Source organism: Loxodonta africana, chromosome 6 (genome assembly GCF_030014295.1).
Source record: "Loxodonta africana isolate mLoxAfr1 chromosome 6, mLoxAfr1.hap2, whole genome shotgun sequence".
In the NCBI taxonomy this organism is placed as follows: domain Eukaryota; kingdom Metazoa; phylum Chordata; class Mammalia; order Proboscidea; family Elephantidae; genus Loxodonta; species Loxodonta africana.
The window spans coordinates 77,993,268-78,007,967 of NC_087347.1; the positions used below are offsets into that span (position 1 = coordinate 77,993,268).

General features: G+C 40.3%; 1 protein-coding gene across 1 annotated transcript in view; it reads right to left on the minus strand.

Annotated features, from left to right (window-relative positions):
- CERS6 (ceramide synthase 6) overlaps nucleotides 1–14,700 on the minus strand; it is a 324,304-nt gene that overhangs the window by 66,916 nt on the left and 242,688 nt on the right. The window contains exon 6 of the mRNA XM_064287027.1: nucleotides 14,279–14,371. Within this exon, the coding sequence (XP_064143097.1) occupies nucleotides 14,279–14,371 (93 nt within the window). The remainder of the gene's footprint in view (nucleotides 1–14,278; nucleotides 14,372–14,700) is intronic.

Below are 14,700 nucleotides of genomic sequence, written 5' to 3' on the forward strand. Positions count from 1 at the left end.
TCAGACACACTAATTTACACAACTTTTAATGCTGGAAGGACTACTACTGAGATATTCAAATATACTTGACATAATAGTCTTAAGTGATGCAATGGATAATACACTTTACTCACCATTTTTTGCAATAATCCTTGGGGATAAAGGCAATGTTGATTCCCATTATTCTGTAATACTCAGTCACTTTTTTTTTACTCTCTCAGGTAAGCCCATTTACGTTGAAAACATCCAGAATGATCAATAGGGGGCAGACTGTGATCAGCTAAAATCAGAAATATCCCAGGACTCAAAAGCCAACATCCTCACCCTTACTGTCAAGGTCTCAAGACCCAAGATGACAATGGCAAGCAAGGATTCAGTTTTGTGCCTTACAGGGAAGCTTAGTAAAGTCTTCTGTTCAACTAGGTTGGGATGGTTCTGTAAGTTGTCAGGAGGGGCTCGCAGGAACTCTTACTATCATCAGCTTTACATGCCCCCCTTCTATCTCCTCTTTCCTCAGTCACCTGAGCTCCATACCACCCACACCTCTCACATTCAAAACTCCAGCCCTGCGGAACTCACTTGCCAGGCTTTTTCCTGTCTCCGGGCAGACCTCTGGCAATGCAGCTTCTTCTGGCTGGAATGCTCCTGTTCTCTCCTCCTTTTTTCTCCAAGCCCCACTCCACCTCAACTACCTGGTGTTCTCCTATCTACTCTCCACTTTGCCTACTAATTCTCAACTTCCAAAAGCTCTTTCAGTACACTCAAATGTCATCTACTCCCTGATTTGTGTAGCCAAATTTGAGTATTTCTTGTTCATATCTGTTACTTGGTATAATTGTTACTCCTTGAGAAAGTCTTCCCAGGGCTCCAAAAATACGTAATTCTGATGCCCCCACCCTCAGTTTCCATAGTTCCCTATATAGAGTGTTAATTTGATAGGTGTCCACATCACTGTTTACTGTGAGGATTAAGTGGGCTATTATGAAAAGTGCTTAGAGATTAAAATATAAGTCTGATATAAATATAAGCAACTATTAATGCTGTTAGTATTACTATTACAGAACTCATCACACTGTGTAATTGTTGGCTTTCTTTCATGTCTCCCCCAGTAGAGCTTGAGCTCTCTACGAAGGCCCGGGCAACCTCATTCAATCTGGAGCACAGTAAATGTTCTATAAACAATGTTGATGTGATACCCACAGTGAGGATGCTAGCCAGCCTTTATCGAGCATGTATCATATTTTTTCTCAAATAACATGCCCATACATATAACACGTGGAAGAGATGAAATCAAGTGAAACGGTTCAGGCATAATGTGCACGTTATTTGCATAAAATATGGTAACGTGTCAGGCACTACAATTTATTCCTAACAACCACCTAATAAGTCAAGTACTATTATGAACTTCATTTTTATGGACAGTGAGGTGCTAAATGCAACATAATTTTCCCAAAGGGCTAGAGTCAAATCTGAATCCAGTTCTGAGTGACTCCAGAGCTTGGGCCTCTAACCACCACCACAGGCTACTTCTCACAAACAAATGCCTGATGAAAGACTGGGTGATTGAAGGGGGAAAGGAAGGGTGTGAAGTTGTGGCAGTACTCTCTTCTTCCAGGAGCTTGGCTAGAGGGGAAGAGGTATAAGGGATTGGATAAAAGACGACATACAATTGAGTGTTTTTAAATTTATATTTTAAGAGGGGAAACAGTTGAGCATGCTTAAAGACTGTGGGGAAGGAGAAAATACACATAAGTGAGAGACTAACAAACAGAACAAGGTTTAGTCCTAGAACACGGGAAGAGATGGGGGATTAAGAGCAAAGGATCAGCCTTGGGTGAAAAGGGAGCCTCTTAGGAGGCCAAAGGGAAGGAGATGAGAATGGGTCCATTTATACTCATGGAGATAGAAACTGGGGGTGTTCACAAACCCAGAAGATAGTTAGAACTATATTAAGCCAAAATGGGTGTCTTCCCAAGACACCTAGAATGACTTGAAAGAAGCTCTCCAAAGGGCAATGAATGACTGAACCTCCCAACTGAGAGCGGCACCTTCTGAGGGAAAGTGGGACTCCTGAAGCCCTAGACATAAGGCTCCAGAGTTGTACAACAGCAGCATTGCCTGGGCCCTGGGCAGGGGGCGGGAGAGGGGGTGGTCTCTCTATTATGGAGCAATGCTGTGGACCTTGACACCACACTAGAAGCATCAGCCCCTGGCTTTCACCCTCCCACAGCTGGAACAGTAGTATGTGCCTCTGTCATGCCTCAGGGTAGTCCAGTGGGTGGTTCTTTCTCTCTAAGACCTAAAGATGATTAAGAGCATCTCCCTTGGCAAGGCACATGGGAGTTTGAGTGCTGGAGTAAATCAGTTGTTAAGGCAACCTTTGAATAAAATCCCATAAAACTGCCCCATCCAACACATTTGTTCTTCAGACAGTACTGCTCAATTGCTCTCCTAGCAGACTGCACACAGCACTGGGTTGAAATGCTTTGATCACAGGCAGTAGCTTATTAAAATGAGCTGTCTCATCTTCCCTGCTTCTATTCTGAAGACACGGTAGTGAGAAAGAAACAGGATAGAGGCTGACGAGTCAGGAATACCTACCTTGGAAGAAGCCTACGCTTTAAGGGAAGAATATTGGTACTCCAACCCCAAGTGGGCAGATGAAAGAGCAGCATTGTACCTCTGTGAGAGAGAGGTTAAGTGGCCTGCCTGACTGTGCCTGTAAGTAGCAGCACTGATGTTACAGTGAGTTCTAAATCATTCCCCATTCCTCTCAGGCTAACAGATGTCATCTGCTATGATTTTAGCTTTTCAAGCACAGAAAACACATGGTGATATGAGCACTATCTGGAAGTCATATTCTTTTTTTAAATTTTTATTGTGCTTTAAGTGAAAGTTTACAAATCAAGTCAGTCTCTCACACAAAAATTTATATACACCTTGCTATACACTCCTAATTGCTCTCCCCCTAATGAGACAGCACACTTGTTCCCTTCACTTTCTCTTTTCGTGTCCATTTGGTCAGCTTCTGACCCCCTCTACCCTCTCATCTCCCCTCCAAACAGGAGATGCCAACATAGTCTCACATTGTCTACTTGATCCAAGAAGCTCATTCTTCACCAGTATCATTTTCTATCCCATAGTCCAGTTCAATCCCTGTCTGAAGGGTTGGCTTTGGGAATGGTTCCTGTCCTGGGCCAACAGAAGGTCTGGGGACCTTCTTTTTATGAGAATTTGGGGTCTGCATCCCATTTTTTTATCCCATTGCTCTCCTGCTCCCTCAGGGGTTCTCTGTTGTATTCCCTGTCAGGGCAGTCATCGGTTGTAGCTGGGTAGCATCTAGTTCTTCTGGTCTCAGGCTAATGTGGTCTCTGGTTTATGTGGCCTTTGCTGTCTCTTGGGCTCCAATTACCTTGTGTCTTTGGTGTTCTTGATTCTCCTTTGCTCCAGGTGGGCTGAGACCGATTGATGCATCTTAGATGGCCGCTTGCTAGCGTTTAAGACCCCAGACACCATGCTCTGAAGTGGGATGCAGAATGTTTTCTTAATAGACTTTATTATGCCAATTGACTTAGATGTTCCCTGTAACCATGTTCCCTGTAACCATGGTCCCCAAACCCCCGCTCTTGCTATAGTGGCCTTTGAAGCGTTCAGTTTATTCAGGAAACTGCTCTGCTTTTGGTTTAGTCCAGTTGTGTGGACCTCTCCTGTACTGTGTGTTGTCTTTCCCTTCACCTAAAACAGTTCTAATCTACTATCTAAGAAAACCCCTCTCCCTCCCTCCCTTCCCCCTCTCATAACCATCAAAGGATATTTTCTTCTCTGTTTAAACTATTTCTTGAGTTCTTATAATAGTGGTCTCATACAATATTTGTCCTTTTGCACCTGACTAATTTCACTCAGCATAATGCCTTCCAGATTCCTCCATGTTATGAAATGTTTCACGGATTCATCATCATTCTTTATCGATGCACAGTATTCCATTGTGCGAATATACCGTAATTTATCCTTTCATCTGTTGATGCGCTGGAAGTCATATTCTCAAGAAAGGCTTAAATATAATCCAGACCAGCAGTTCTCAAACTTTTTAGTCTCTTAACCTCCTTATTGGAGTCCCTGGGTATGGGAAATGTTTAAGCACTCAGTGCTAATGGAAAGGCTAGCGGTTTGAATCTACCCAGGGGTATCCCGGAAGAAAGAGCTGGTGATCTACTTCCAATAAATGAGGAATTGAAAACCCTATGGAACACAGTTCTACTTTGTCACACATGGAGTTGCCATGAGTCAGGATCAATTTGATGGCAACTTTTTAAAAATTATATTCTAAGCACCCATCGACAAATGAATGGATAAACAAACTATGCAAAGGAATACCATGGAATACTATGCAACAATAAAGAACAATGATGAATCTGTGAAACATCTCACAACGTGGATGAACCTGGAGGACATTATGCTGAGTAAAATAAGTCAATCACAAAAGGACAAATATTGTATGACACCACTATTATAAAAACTCAAGAAAAGGTTTACACACAGAAAGAAACAAACTTTGATGGTTACGAGGGTGGAAAGTGGTGGGCAGGGGAAATTATTAACTAGGTAATAGACAAGTGTTAACTTTGGTGAAGGGAAAGACAATACACAATCATAGGGTAAGTCATCACAAGTAGATCAAGGCAAAGGAAGACACTTAGAGGAACATAAGGGGGGGGAAGGCAACCACAGTAAATACTGTAACATACACAACCCTACAACAATGGTAAAAACAAATAACTTACACGCAAATACATAGGCAGAACAGGAAAAGGAAGGTGTATAAGGTTATACCTACGTACATATATAAGTTAGACTGTAGATATTTTTACATGTATATTTGTATATACAGCATCTATATTCATATATATAATAGAACACAAAGTGGGCATGGTCACAGAAGCTTCCTAGACACATTCGAACACCTTGAGGGACCAAGTTACTGAGGCTGAAGGCTGGGGACCGTGGTCTAGGGGGACATCTTCGTCAACTGGAATAACATAGTTCATGAAGAAAATGTTCTACATTCTACTTTGGTGCATAGTGTCTGGGGTATTAAAGCTTGCGAGCAGCCATCTAAGATACGTCTCTTGGTCTCACCCCACTCAGAGCAAAGGAAAATGAAGAAAACCAAAGACATAGGAAAATATTAGTCCAAAGGACTAATGGCCCAAATGAACCACAGCCTCCACCAGTCTGAGCCCAGAACAACTAGTTAGTGCTTGACTACTACCACCAACCACTCTGACTGGAACCACATTGAGTGTCCCAGACAGAGTGGGAGAAAAATGTAGAATAAAACGCAAATTCACAAAAAAGACCACACTAACTGGTCTCACAAGTGACTGCAGGAACCCCGGAGACTAGGGCTCCTGAACACCTTGTAACTCAGAATTGAAGCCACTCCCAAAGTTCACCTTTCAGCCAAAAAGTAGACAGGCGTATAAAACAAATGATAATACACATGAGGAATGTGCTTCTCAATTCAATCAAGTATATAAGACCAAATGGGCAACAAACTCCTGCCCAAAAACAAAGATGAGACGGCAGGAAAAGACAGGAAAATGAGACAAATGGAAACGGGGAAGCTGGGGTGGATAGGGAGAGAGTGCTGACACATTGCGGGGATTGTAACCAGTGTCGCGAAACAATTTGTGTATAAATTTTTGAATAAGAAACTGATTTGCTCTGCAAACTTTCACCTAAAGCACAAGAACAAAAAATTATTGAGACCAAGGAGTGTTTGCTTGTGTAAGTTATATGTGTCAGTGTTTGCCATATTATACATTAAAACTGAGAAATTAAAAAATAATTTATTTTAAATAAGCACTCTGTGTTAACAAATTTTCTTTTTTTAGGAAAATAACTACAGTTGCCCCCCCCCCCAAAAAAAAGAGTGAGATGAGTGAGAAGAGTGGCATTGTTTTACATTTTTACAAATCTCTTTAATGTCTGCCTTAAGACAAGGAAGCTGTGTTCTTATAACTGCTTATACATTCAATCTGTTGCCTTATGTTGTTTTGGCTGAAATTTGTGAAGAAAATCCAGTCTCTCATATGTGTTTGTTGGAAAAGGGAGAAGTATCTCAGTAGCCTTTCAGATGGCTGTGGACACTCTTCTTTGATACTGTACCAAAACTTGACACGTGGGAGATTCTTAAAGGTTAGTTGCAATGTGGAGAATGAAACCATATCAATAAATTTTCTTACTCCATTACATTAAAATCCATTGGTCTGATCTGCACTTTGAATGGATCTCCCACTGATACATAATTCTGTAACATCACGCATTGGTTGTTTGGAAAATATTGGTTCACTGAGTCAATGACACATTTTATTTTACAGTATTAAAAGAAAATCACATTTGTTAACATCACTACCAATCTCATCAAGAAGGTCTTTAAATACTGAGATGTTATCAAGCTCATGATGGTGGATACAAGTTTTCCAAATCTGTAATTTTCACTTGAAAGCTTGAGTGCTATTATTCACAACTAAGAATGTCAGTTGTTTTCCTGGAAACAATTTACCAGGCTCACTTGGTACATTTTTAAGACAAAGTGTGCCAAAAATACAAGTTGGAATAACCATAGCTTGTCAGTCATTGTTTCTTGTAAAAATGGGACTCTATGGGGAGGGGGGAAAGCCATCAGTTAAGCTTACAACACAGATTCCCTGCACATGCTTTTTCTGGAGACACCATTGTTCATCAGTCTGCAGCAGACGTTCTTTATGCACACTTCCCACTTCATCACACAAAATACTAAAAAGATACGTAGAGTAGGGATTTAATAAAGCAAACACTTTAATAAAACAAACACTGGCAGTGAAGAATACGGTAACTACAAGCACAGTTTGGTGCCACTGCCAGCAATTTTGCCCATTTCCGCTTGTGTACCATCAGTGCAAATGGCAACATGATTAACAAGGCAAATGACAGTTTAGTATCATTATAAAAACAGTTTTGACCTTGCAGATCGCCTGAAAGGGTCACAGGGACCCCCCAGGGGTCCACAGACTATACTTTGAGAACTTCTGACATCGACAAATTCTTTCCAAATATTGTTCTGTTGTTGTTGTTAGGTGCCATTGAGCCAGTTCTGACTCATGGTGACCCTACAGGACAGAGAAGAACTGCCCCATAGGGTTTCCAAGGAGCAGTTGGTAGATTTGAACTGCAGACCTTTTTTGGTTAGCAGCCGAGCTCTTAACCAGTACACCACCAGGGCTCCAAATATTGTTCTAGGAAATTTATAATTAGCCATATTATTAATAATAGTTGTGCCAGTCAGGGTTGCAAGAACAAAACCCTTAAAATTGAAGCGGTTTAAAACAAAGGCTTATTTCTTAGCCATTGAAAAATTACCATTGGTTGGCAGGGAGGTTCTGCTTACTAAGTCACATAGGGACCCAGGCTGAAATGGAGAGGCCTCCACAGCAAATGTTACCAATCACTTCACTGTACTGGGCTAGGAGAGAGCTCTAGAGGGCCTCACAGTGGCAATGAAATGCTCCAGTCCAGAAGGGGCTGAAGCCAATTCTGTTCACAGCCTACTGGCCACATGGCCCCACTCAACCACTGGAGAGCTGTGGCTGGAAAGTACAATCCTTCCCGTGTGCCTGAGTAAGGGGAGCTGGCAATGTTTGGTGAGCCACATTAATAACTACAATAATGGCTCATATTTACTGAGCACTTACTATCTGCCAGGCACTGTACTAAGTACATGTAATGCTCATTTATCCTCACAGCACACCCATGAGGTAGGTTATATGAACTCCATTCTATGAAGTTACTTGCTCAAGGTTACATCAAATCAGGAGTAGAGCTGGGCAAGTAAATGGTTGAAGATCCCATATCTTTAACCTCTAAGCCATATTAGCCAATGTTTTCCCTAGTCTAGGACAAAAATGAGAAAAATAAGATGATTCTAATGACTTCATAAAGACAAAGGATCAGCCTGTATTTCAAGATGCCCTTTCTCCTTTTCTTTTATGTTAAAATGTGTTTTCATTTATGAATTCATGGTGATAAATGACCAGTGTTTTTTTAAATTTCCTTACTAGGAAAAGTGAAAGGGTAGCAACCTTTGGTCCCTCTCCATCACTACTATTTCTTTAAATTCTTTGACGAGAAATAAAAAATTCTATGACGTCTAATTTTTGTTTTGTTTTGACCACTAGATTTTAAAAATATATATTTTATTTTGTTTTGGTGAAAGTTTATGAAGGAAAATAGGTTCTCATTTAACAATTTCTATACATATTGTTCAGTGACACTGGTTACAACTCTTCAACATTCTCATTTCCATTTTGGTTGCTCTGTTTCCATTATCTAGCTTCCCTGCTCCCCCTAGCCTTCTCATCTTTGGTCTAGGGTAAATATTAACCACTTGGTTTCATCTAGACAATTATTTTGAGGAGCACAGTACTCACAAGTGATATTTATTTTATGGGCCAAACTGTCATTTGGCTGAAAGGTGACCTCTGGGAGTGGTGTGAGTTCCCAGTTTAAAGCATTATCTTGGAGTGATAGTCTTTGGAGTTCATCTATTCTCTACCGGTCCAGTAAGTCTGGGCTTTTTTAAAAAAGGAATTTCAGTTTTGATCTATATTTTTCTCCCATTCTATTCAGGACCATCTGTTAGGTCCCTGGTCAGAGCATCGACCACTAGATTTTGATTCAACAAATACTTGTTATATGCCAGGCACCTGTTCTAAGCTCTACAGCACCTACTGTACGTCAAGCACTGTACTAGATAGTTTCATGTACATGATTGTAGTCAATCTCATAACATACTGATTAAAGCTATCTTAAAATTAATTAAAGCAGGAAAGATGTGGAATATGGCAGGTCCCCTGTAGGCAGCTAAATCATGCCCACAGTAGACACCAGCTATTCTCTATAAAAAGTTACCAGAGAACAAGCCCATCAATACGTTTCTTGTAAAACTTAATCATCATACCACCCTCTGCTTTCTCTGCCAGGAATCTTCTACAAGAGGTAGCGTTTCTTTCAGGTTAAAAACCAAAAGAGCAACAAGCTGACTTCACCAGCTGGGCCCTGGATCACTGCCATGGATAATTTCCAGTGAAGGGCTCTGAACACGAGCAGGACTCTTTGGCCAACATTCCAGGCCTTCAAGCCAAACAGCAGCTTAGTTAAAAGGACATAGGATTTAGACATAAGCAAGCTGTTCTGAGAGCTAACATGATTATATTTACTAGCTTCCTTTGGAAAATTTAGATGTGCAGAAGAAATACTCATTGTGAACACATGCTAAAGGACAGCATTTTAATAAAAATTAAGCCTTGGGATATAAAAAAGGTATCAAACAATGTTGACTACCAATTTATTTGTTGCAGGAAGGAGTGTCAGGAATACGAGGAGGATATGGAAGGTGTGGCTAATTGCTTCCATGAACAGCTGCCTCCTTTGCCATGAGACCAGAAGAAATGGATGGTGCCTGACTACTATTACTGAACGTTTTGATCAAAGATTCCATAGAGGAATTCTTACCAAAAGGTGGAAAATGCAGAACAGAATTCCACATTCTAATGGACTCTAGATTTTCTGGAGCCAGGGAAGATGGATAAACCCCTGAAACTATTGCCCTGAGATAATCTTTAAACCTTAAACCAAAAATATTTCCTGAAGTCATCTTAAAACTGAACAACAGTTTAGCTTAACTAGTAAAAAAGGTCTGCCTTAAGCATTCGACTCTTTTAAGAACTATCTATATGGGATCAAAGTGACAACAGCAACATGAAAGGTTGGACAGGACTCTTAAGTGGCAGTGAGTTTGTTAATTAGGGAGGAACAACTCAGAAAAGGAGGGTGAGAACGGTTACACAACTCAAAGAAAGTAATCAATGTCACTAAATGTACCTTTAGAAACTGTTGAAGTGTTATGTTTTGCTGTGCATATTCTTAACAAAAAAATAATTAAAATTTAGAAAAAAGAATATATCTATTGTTTTAATAAAATATTTTAAAGATTTCTTTTTACAAAGGAAAGAAGAAAAACAGGAAGGAAGAAAAGAAAGGAGGAAGACAGGCAAGGAGTAAGTAAGTAAGGAAAAACCCTAAAAAATGTTTACATAACTTTATAGCATATAATAGAATATTTAAATTATAAGTCTGTTATATCAAACGACAACATCTTGGCTAGTCCCTTCCCTCTGGGGAGAGTAATAGTATTTCTAACTCACTGACCAAATAAGTACCAGTCCTGGAATGTGCAAGTAGGAAGCACTGCGTTCTGTCATCGCAGGGATGAGAGCTTCTCCTCTTATTTTTAAAACTCCAGTTTCTACTTGGAAAGAGAGGAATTAAAAAAAAAAAAAAGAGCAACTGTAGGATGCGTCTAGAGGAGGAGAAGAGTTTGTGAATATAAATGCCATTTTAGAAAGACTGTTGAACTTATTACATCACAAAAAGTGGTTTCTAAACCTCATTTGGAGTCCCTGGGTAGTACAAATGGTTGTGCGCTCAACTACCAGCAAGGTTGGCAATTTGAACTTACCCAGTGGTGCTTTGGAAGAAAGGCCTGGTAATGTGTTTCTGAAAGGTCACAGCCTTGAAAACCCTAGGGAGCACAGTTCTCTGCAACACATGGGGTTGCTATGAGTCGGAATCAACTCAACACCAACTGGTTTGGTCTTTGGAAACCTCATTTAAGATACTGATTCCAACAGTCTGAAGTATGCACTTGGATCCAATGTTTATAAATTCCTGGCCATTTGAGCTCATTGTCATTTAATAGGGGAGCTAAAGAAACATTTTGATAACCCTTCTATTAACAACCCTACAAACAGCCTTCAAAGGTAGTTTCCAAACTATTTTGTCAACAAGTGTCTTCAAACATCTCTATCCTGTAATTAGGGAACAGGTTGTTTTTAGAAATCTTAGTTAACAGTTCCAATGTAGAAGTGGGGAGTGTACTTCGCAGTAAGAACATGCCATAAATCCTCTCGATGGCTAGACCAGCAGGTTCACCACATGGTAGAGCAATCAGGAGGGAACCACCAAGACCTGCGGTGCCGGTCACAAAGATGCTAAAGAGAAAAGAGCTACAGCTCACTAATGAGAGATGGCAGCAGAGTAAAAGGCCTTACTTATTAAAACCTGTGCTGAGTAATAAGCAGGCCTGATGATGGCTGAATTCCCATTTTGTGCAAGAAACTAGAGTAAGCCAATTTTATCAGGAATGTACAAAGGTACTCTGACCAAGTGAAGGAGAAAGAGGTGTAAGATGTCTAACACAAGTTTATTGGAGTTGACTAGAAAAATGTATTAATTTCTATACATTGACAATATGTATAGGTCTAGGATCAATTCCATGAAACTTACCGTAAAATGACTCTTTCTATAGGTGTTTTCTACACTGATGCTAGATATTAAAATCATACACAATGAAATGCTTCAACCCTTGAAAGCAGTCCACCTATGATAACTATTAAGATAATGGTAATTTGGCTTAAAGCAATGAAGACACTTAGGTAGCCCTGTTGGTTAGTTAAAAGACATGATACATGGATGCTGAGAAAGCTCAAGCAAGTGGAGAGCTTGGTGGCTTTTGGTATCTCACTAGGACTAGGCTCCTGGGAGCCAGGAATAACTACTCCTGCTGTTATTAGTCTCTTTGACTCTAGATGTCACTCCTAAATAATGAAGCGAAAAAAGAAATCAGTAAAATAGTGAAGAGCTATGATGGACTTGCCACTACTAATGTCAAGAGCATGGCCAGACAAAGCAAGACAATGCAGAAATGTGTATATGCTTAATCTAAGTGTGAGGCACAGGACTTTGCTTTGAAACTTGGGCTCTAATCCATTCCTACATTGCAAGGCCTTGAGAAAGTCACAAAAATTAATGGTGCATCAATTTTCCCAGCTACTAAATTGGAAGAATGTTCTACCTTCCTGTTTGTTATACAAGTCTTTTACGTGACTTTCTTGACAGAAGTGCTTCTCAAAAGAAAATGAAATGCATAAGCCTAGTACAGTGTCTAGCATATAGAAGATAATCTACGAGTGTTGACTACATGAATGAAGAAAGTTCTACATGTAAGACAGAGACCTAATTGGCATACCATCACTGAAGGATTTGAAATGCTACCAGAAATTGACCCAGAATGTTTGGTGCAACATGTAAGGGAGTCACAAACTGCAGTGCCAATGAGTCATCTGCTATGCCTAACCCCTAACAGGGACCATTCACTTCTGAAAATCAGCTGACATATAGTACCAAATTCTGGCCTTGTAGTTATAGGAAAGATAGCTTTTTTTTTTTTTTGCCAGCCAGGTAAGCCACTGATGTAGGATGGTGGAAGGCACATATCTGAGAAAGGTGGACTCAGGTGCTAGGACCATAGACTCCTAAATGCTTTTTAGCTGCCACGCAGATACCACTTGTGACTCAGCAGATTACTGGTCTAACCAAGAAATAATATACTGTAGTATTATGCTCCATCATAATGCACAGTCCTGTTTTGAAAGGAACTTGGAAGATACCCATTAATAAGTCATATGACATTCTGATGAGTCTATTAATTCATTCACCCTAAACTTACTGATCCCCACCATGAGTAGGTACATTGATAGTCATGAACGATGTAGAGATGAATACATTCTATTCTTCACCCTCAAGTCTTGTGAAGGGGAAAAGGGGGTCACCACAGTGTTAAAATACAATGTGGTGAAGTGTAGGGCACTCTTATAAGCTAAATACAGAGGAGGGAGTGGTTAAAAAACCACGAGGGAGTTGAATAAGGCTTCAAAGAAAAGCTCACTTTTGAGTGAGGTCTTGCTTGGTAAGGAGGGAGAGGTAGGGTATATCCTAGCCACAGGCAGGGGTCTTGTGTGACAAAAAAAAAGGAGGCATAGGAAAACTTTATGCATTTGGATAATGGTGGGAAGATATCTGTAGCTAGGGCAAATGTGTGTGCAGGAAGGGGGGTGGTGAGAAATGAGAGTGATAAGGCTGGAGAGAGAGATTTGAACCATATGATCTACAGCCTTACACACCATTGCAAGTAGTTTGGACTTTGTCTTGAAGGTTTTAGAAACATAACTTTTATCAAGTGTACTCCTATTAAGTGGTAGATGGACAAGAATGACTATTTAGATAGGAAGACCATTTAGGAGGCTATTGTAGTAGATGGGAAAAAGTGGAAAGCATCTAAACTAAATCAGTGTCAGTGATGTTAAGGAAGCAGGTGCGAGGAATAAGAAACAGGAGATCAAAGGGAAAACTCTTCGTATTTTATTTTTATTGGCTATAAAAATTATTGGAGGAAGAAGAGCATGCTTACAGTTGGGAACACTTTGTGTGTGAGGTTCAGTTTCCTCATCCATAGAATGAGGATAAATAATGAGTAATAATGTAGATCTTAGAGTTGTTGTGAGGATTATATGATATGACACACAAAAAAATGATTCTACTCTTTGCGACTAGATTTGTGGAAGTTTGAGCCTGGAAAGAATATGGAACAGAAGAGGAACATTTGGGCGTTATTGACACATAGGTTACAGGTGGAAGTGTCTGAGTATGTAAGCTCGATCATTCAGGAAGACTGCCCTTTGGAAACCAGGGCCAGAACCCCGGTATATACAGCTTAGTAGAGGATGAGGTACTGAAATGGTAGCCAGCAAAGACAACGTTGAAAGAATGATCCAAGTGTGGGAATCTGGGGAAAATGGCACCGTGGAAGTAAAAAGAGCAGGGAATGGTCAGAAGTGCCAATTCTGCCCAGAAGCTAGTAGGATGGGAGCTGAAACGAGTGCGTCATGCGTGCCCTCAGCAAGAGTTGTTTCAATGAAGTGGAGGGGGTGAAAAACAGATTAGTTTCTTTAGGAATGTTGTATTTTCATCACATATTTTGACATATCTTTTCCTCTTAAATTGGGGAAAAATCCATTATGGAGGTCTGGAACACTCAGGTTTTACTCTCCCCCAGGAGCTACCAATAAATTTTTTTTTCTTTATTTAATTTTTAGAACAGAATCAGACTGAGAGAAAATTACTGCTATTGGGGTTCACTGCTATATTGTTCTATGGAAAAAAGATCACTAGGTTTCTGGGAAAGAGCAAAGAGACAATGGGAACAAAATACAAAACAGACCAAACAAGAAAGCAAACTTTCTGTAATAAGGCAGAAAGTAGCACTAGCCTAGGACTGTGGGTAGAAAGGGGTTAATGTCTTTGAGACTCTACACCCGTCTGCCAAAAACCATTAAAGACACATGTGAGCAACCACTCTTACCTTTCTTTTGATATCAGTGAACTGGGAAAACATTAAAGACCAATAGAACGACAGCTCCAGGATGTAGTAGTAGTGAAGGTCAGTTGTAAGTGGCTGAGGATGAAAGAAATAAAGGGAAAGAACAATAGTTAATAACCTGTTGCCACTGAATCAATTCCGACTCACAGCAACCCTATAGGACAGAGTAGAACATCCCCATAGTGTTTCCAAGGCTGCAATCTTTACAGTAGCAGACTACCACATCTTTCTCCTGAGAGCAGCTGGTGGGTTCAAACTGCTGACCTTTTGTTAAAGCAGCCAAGCGCTTAACCATTGTACCACCAGGGCCCCTTAGCAGTTAAGAGGGAACCCAATTTGTATTCCAAACATCTGAAGCTCAGTCATGAAAACTGACATAGTCTTGCAGCCTGAACAAACGTAAT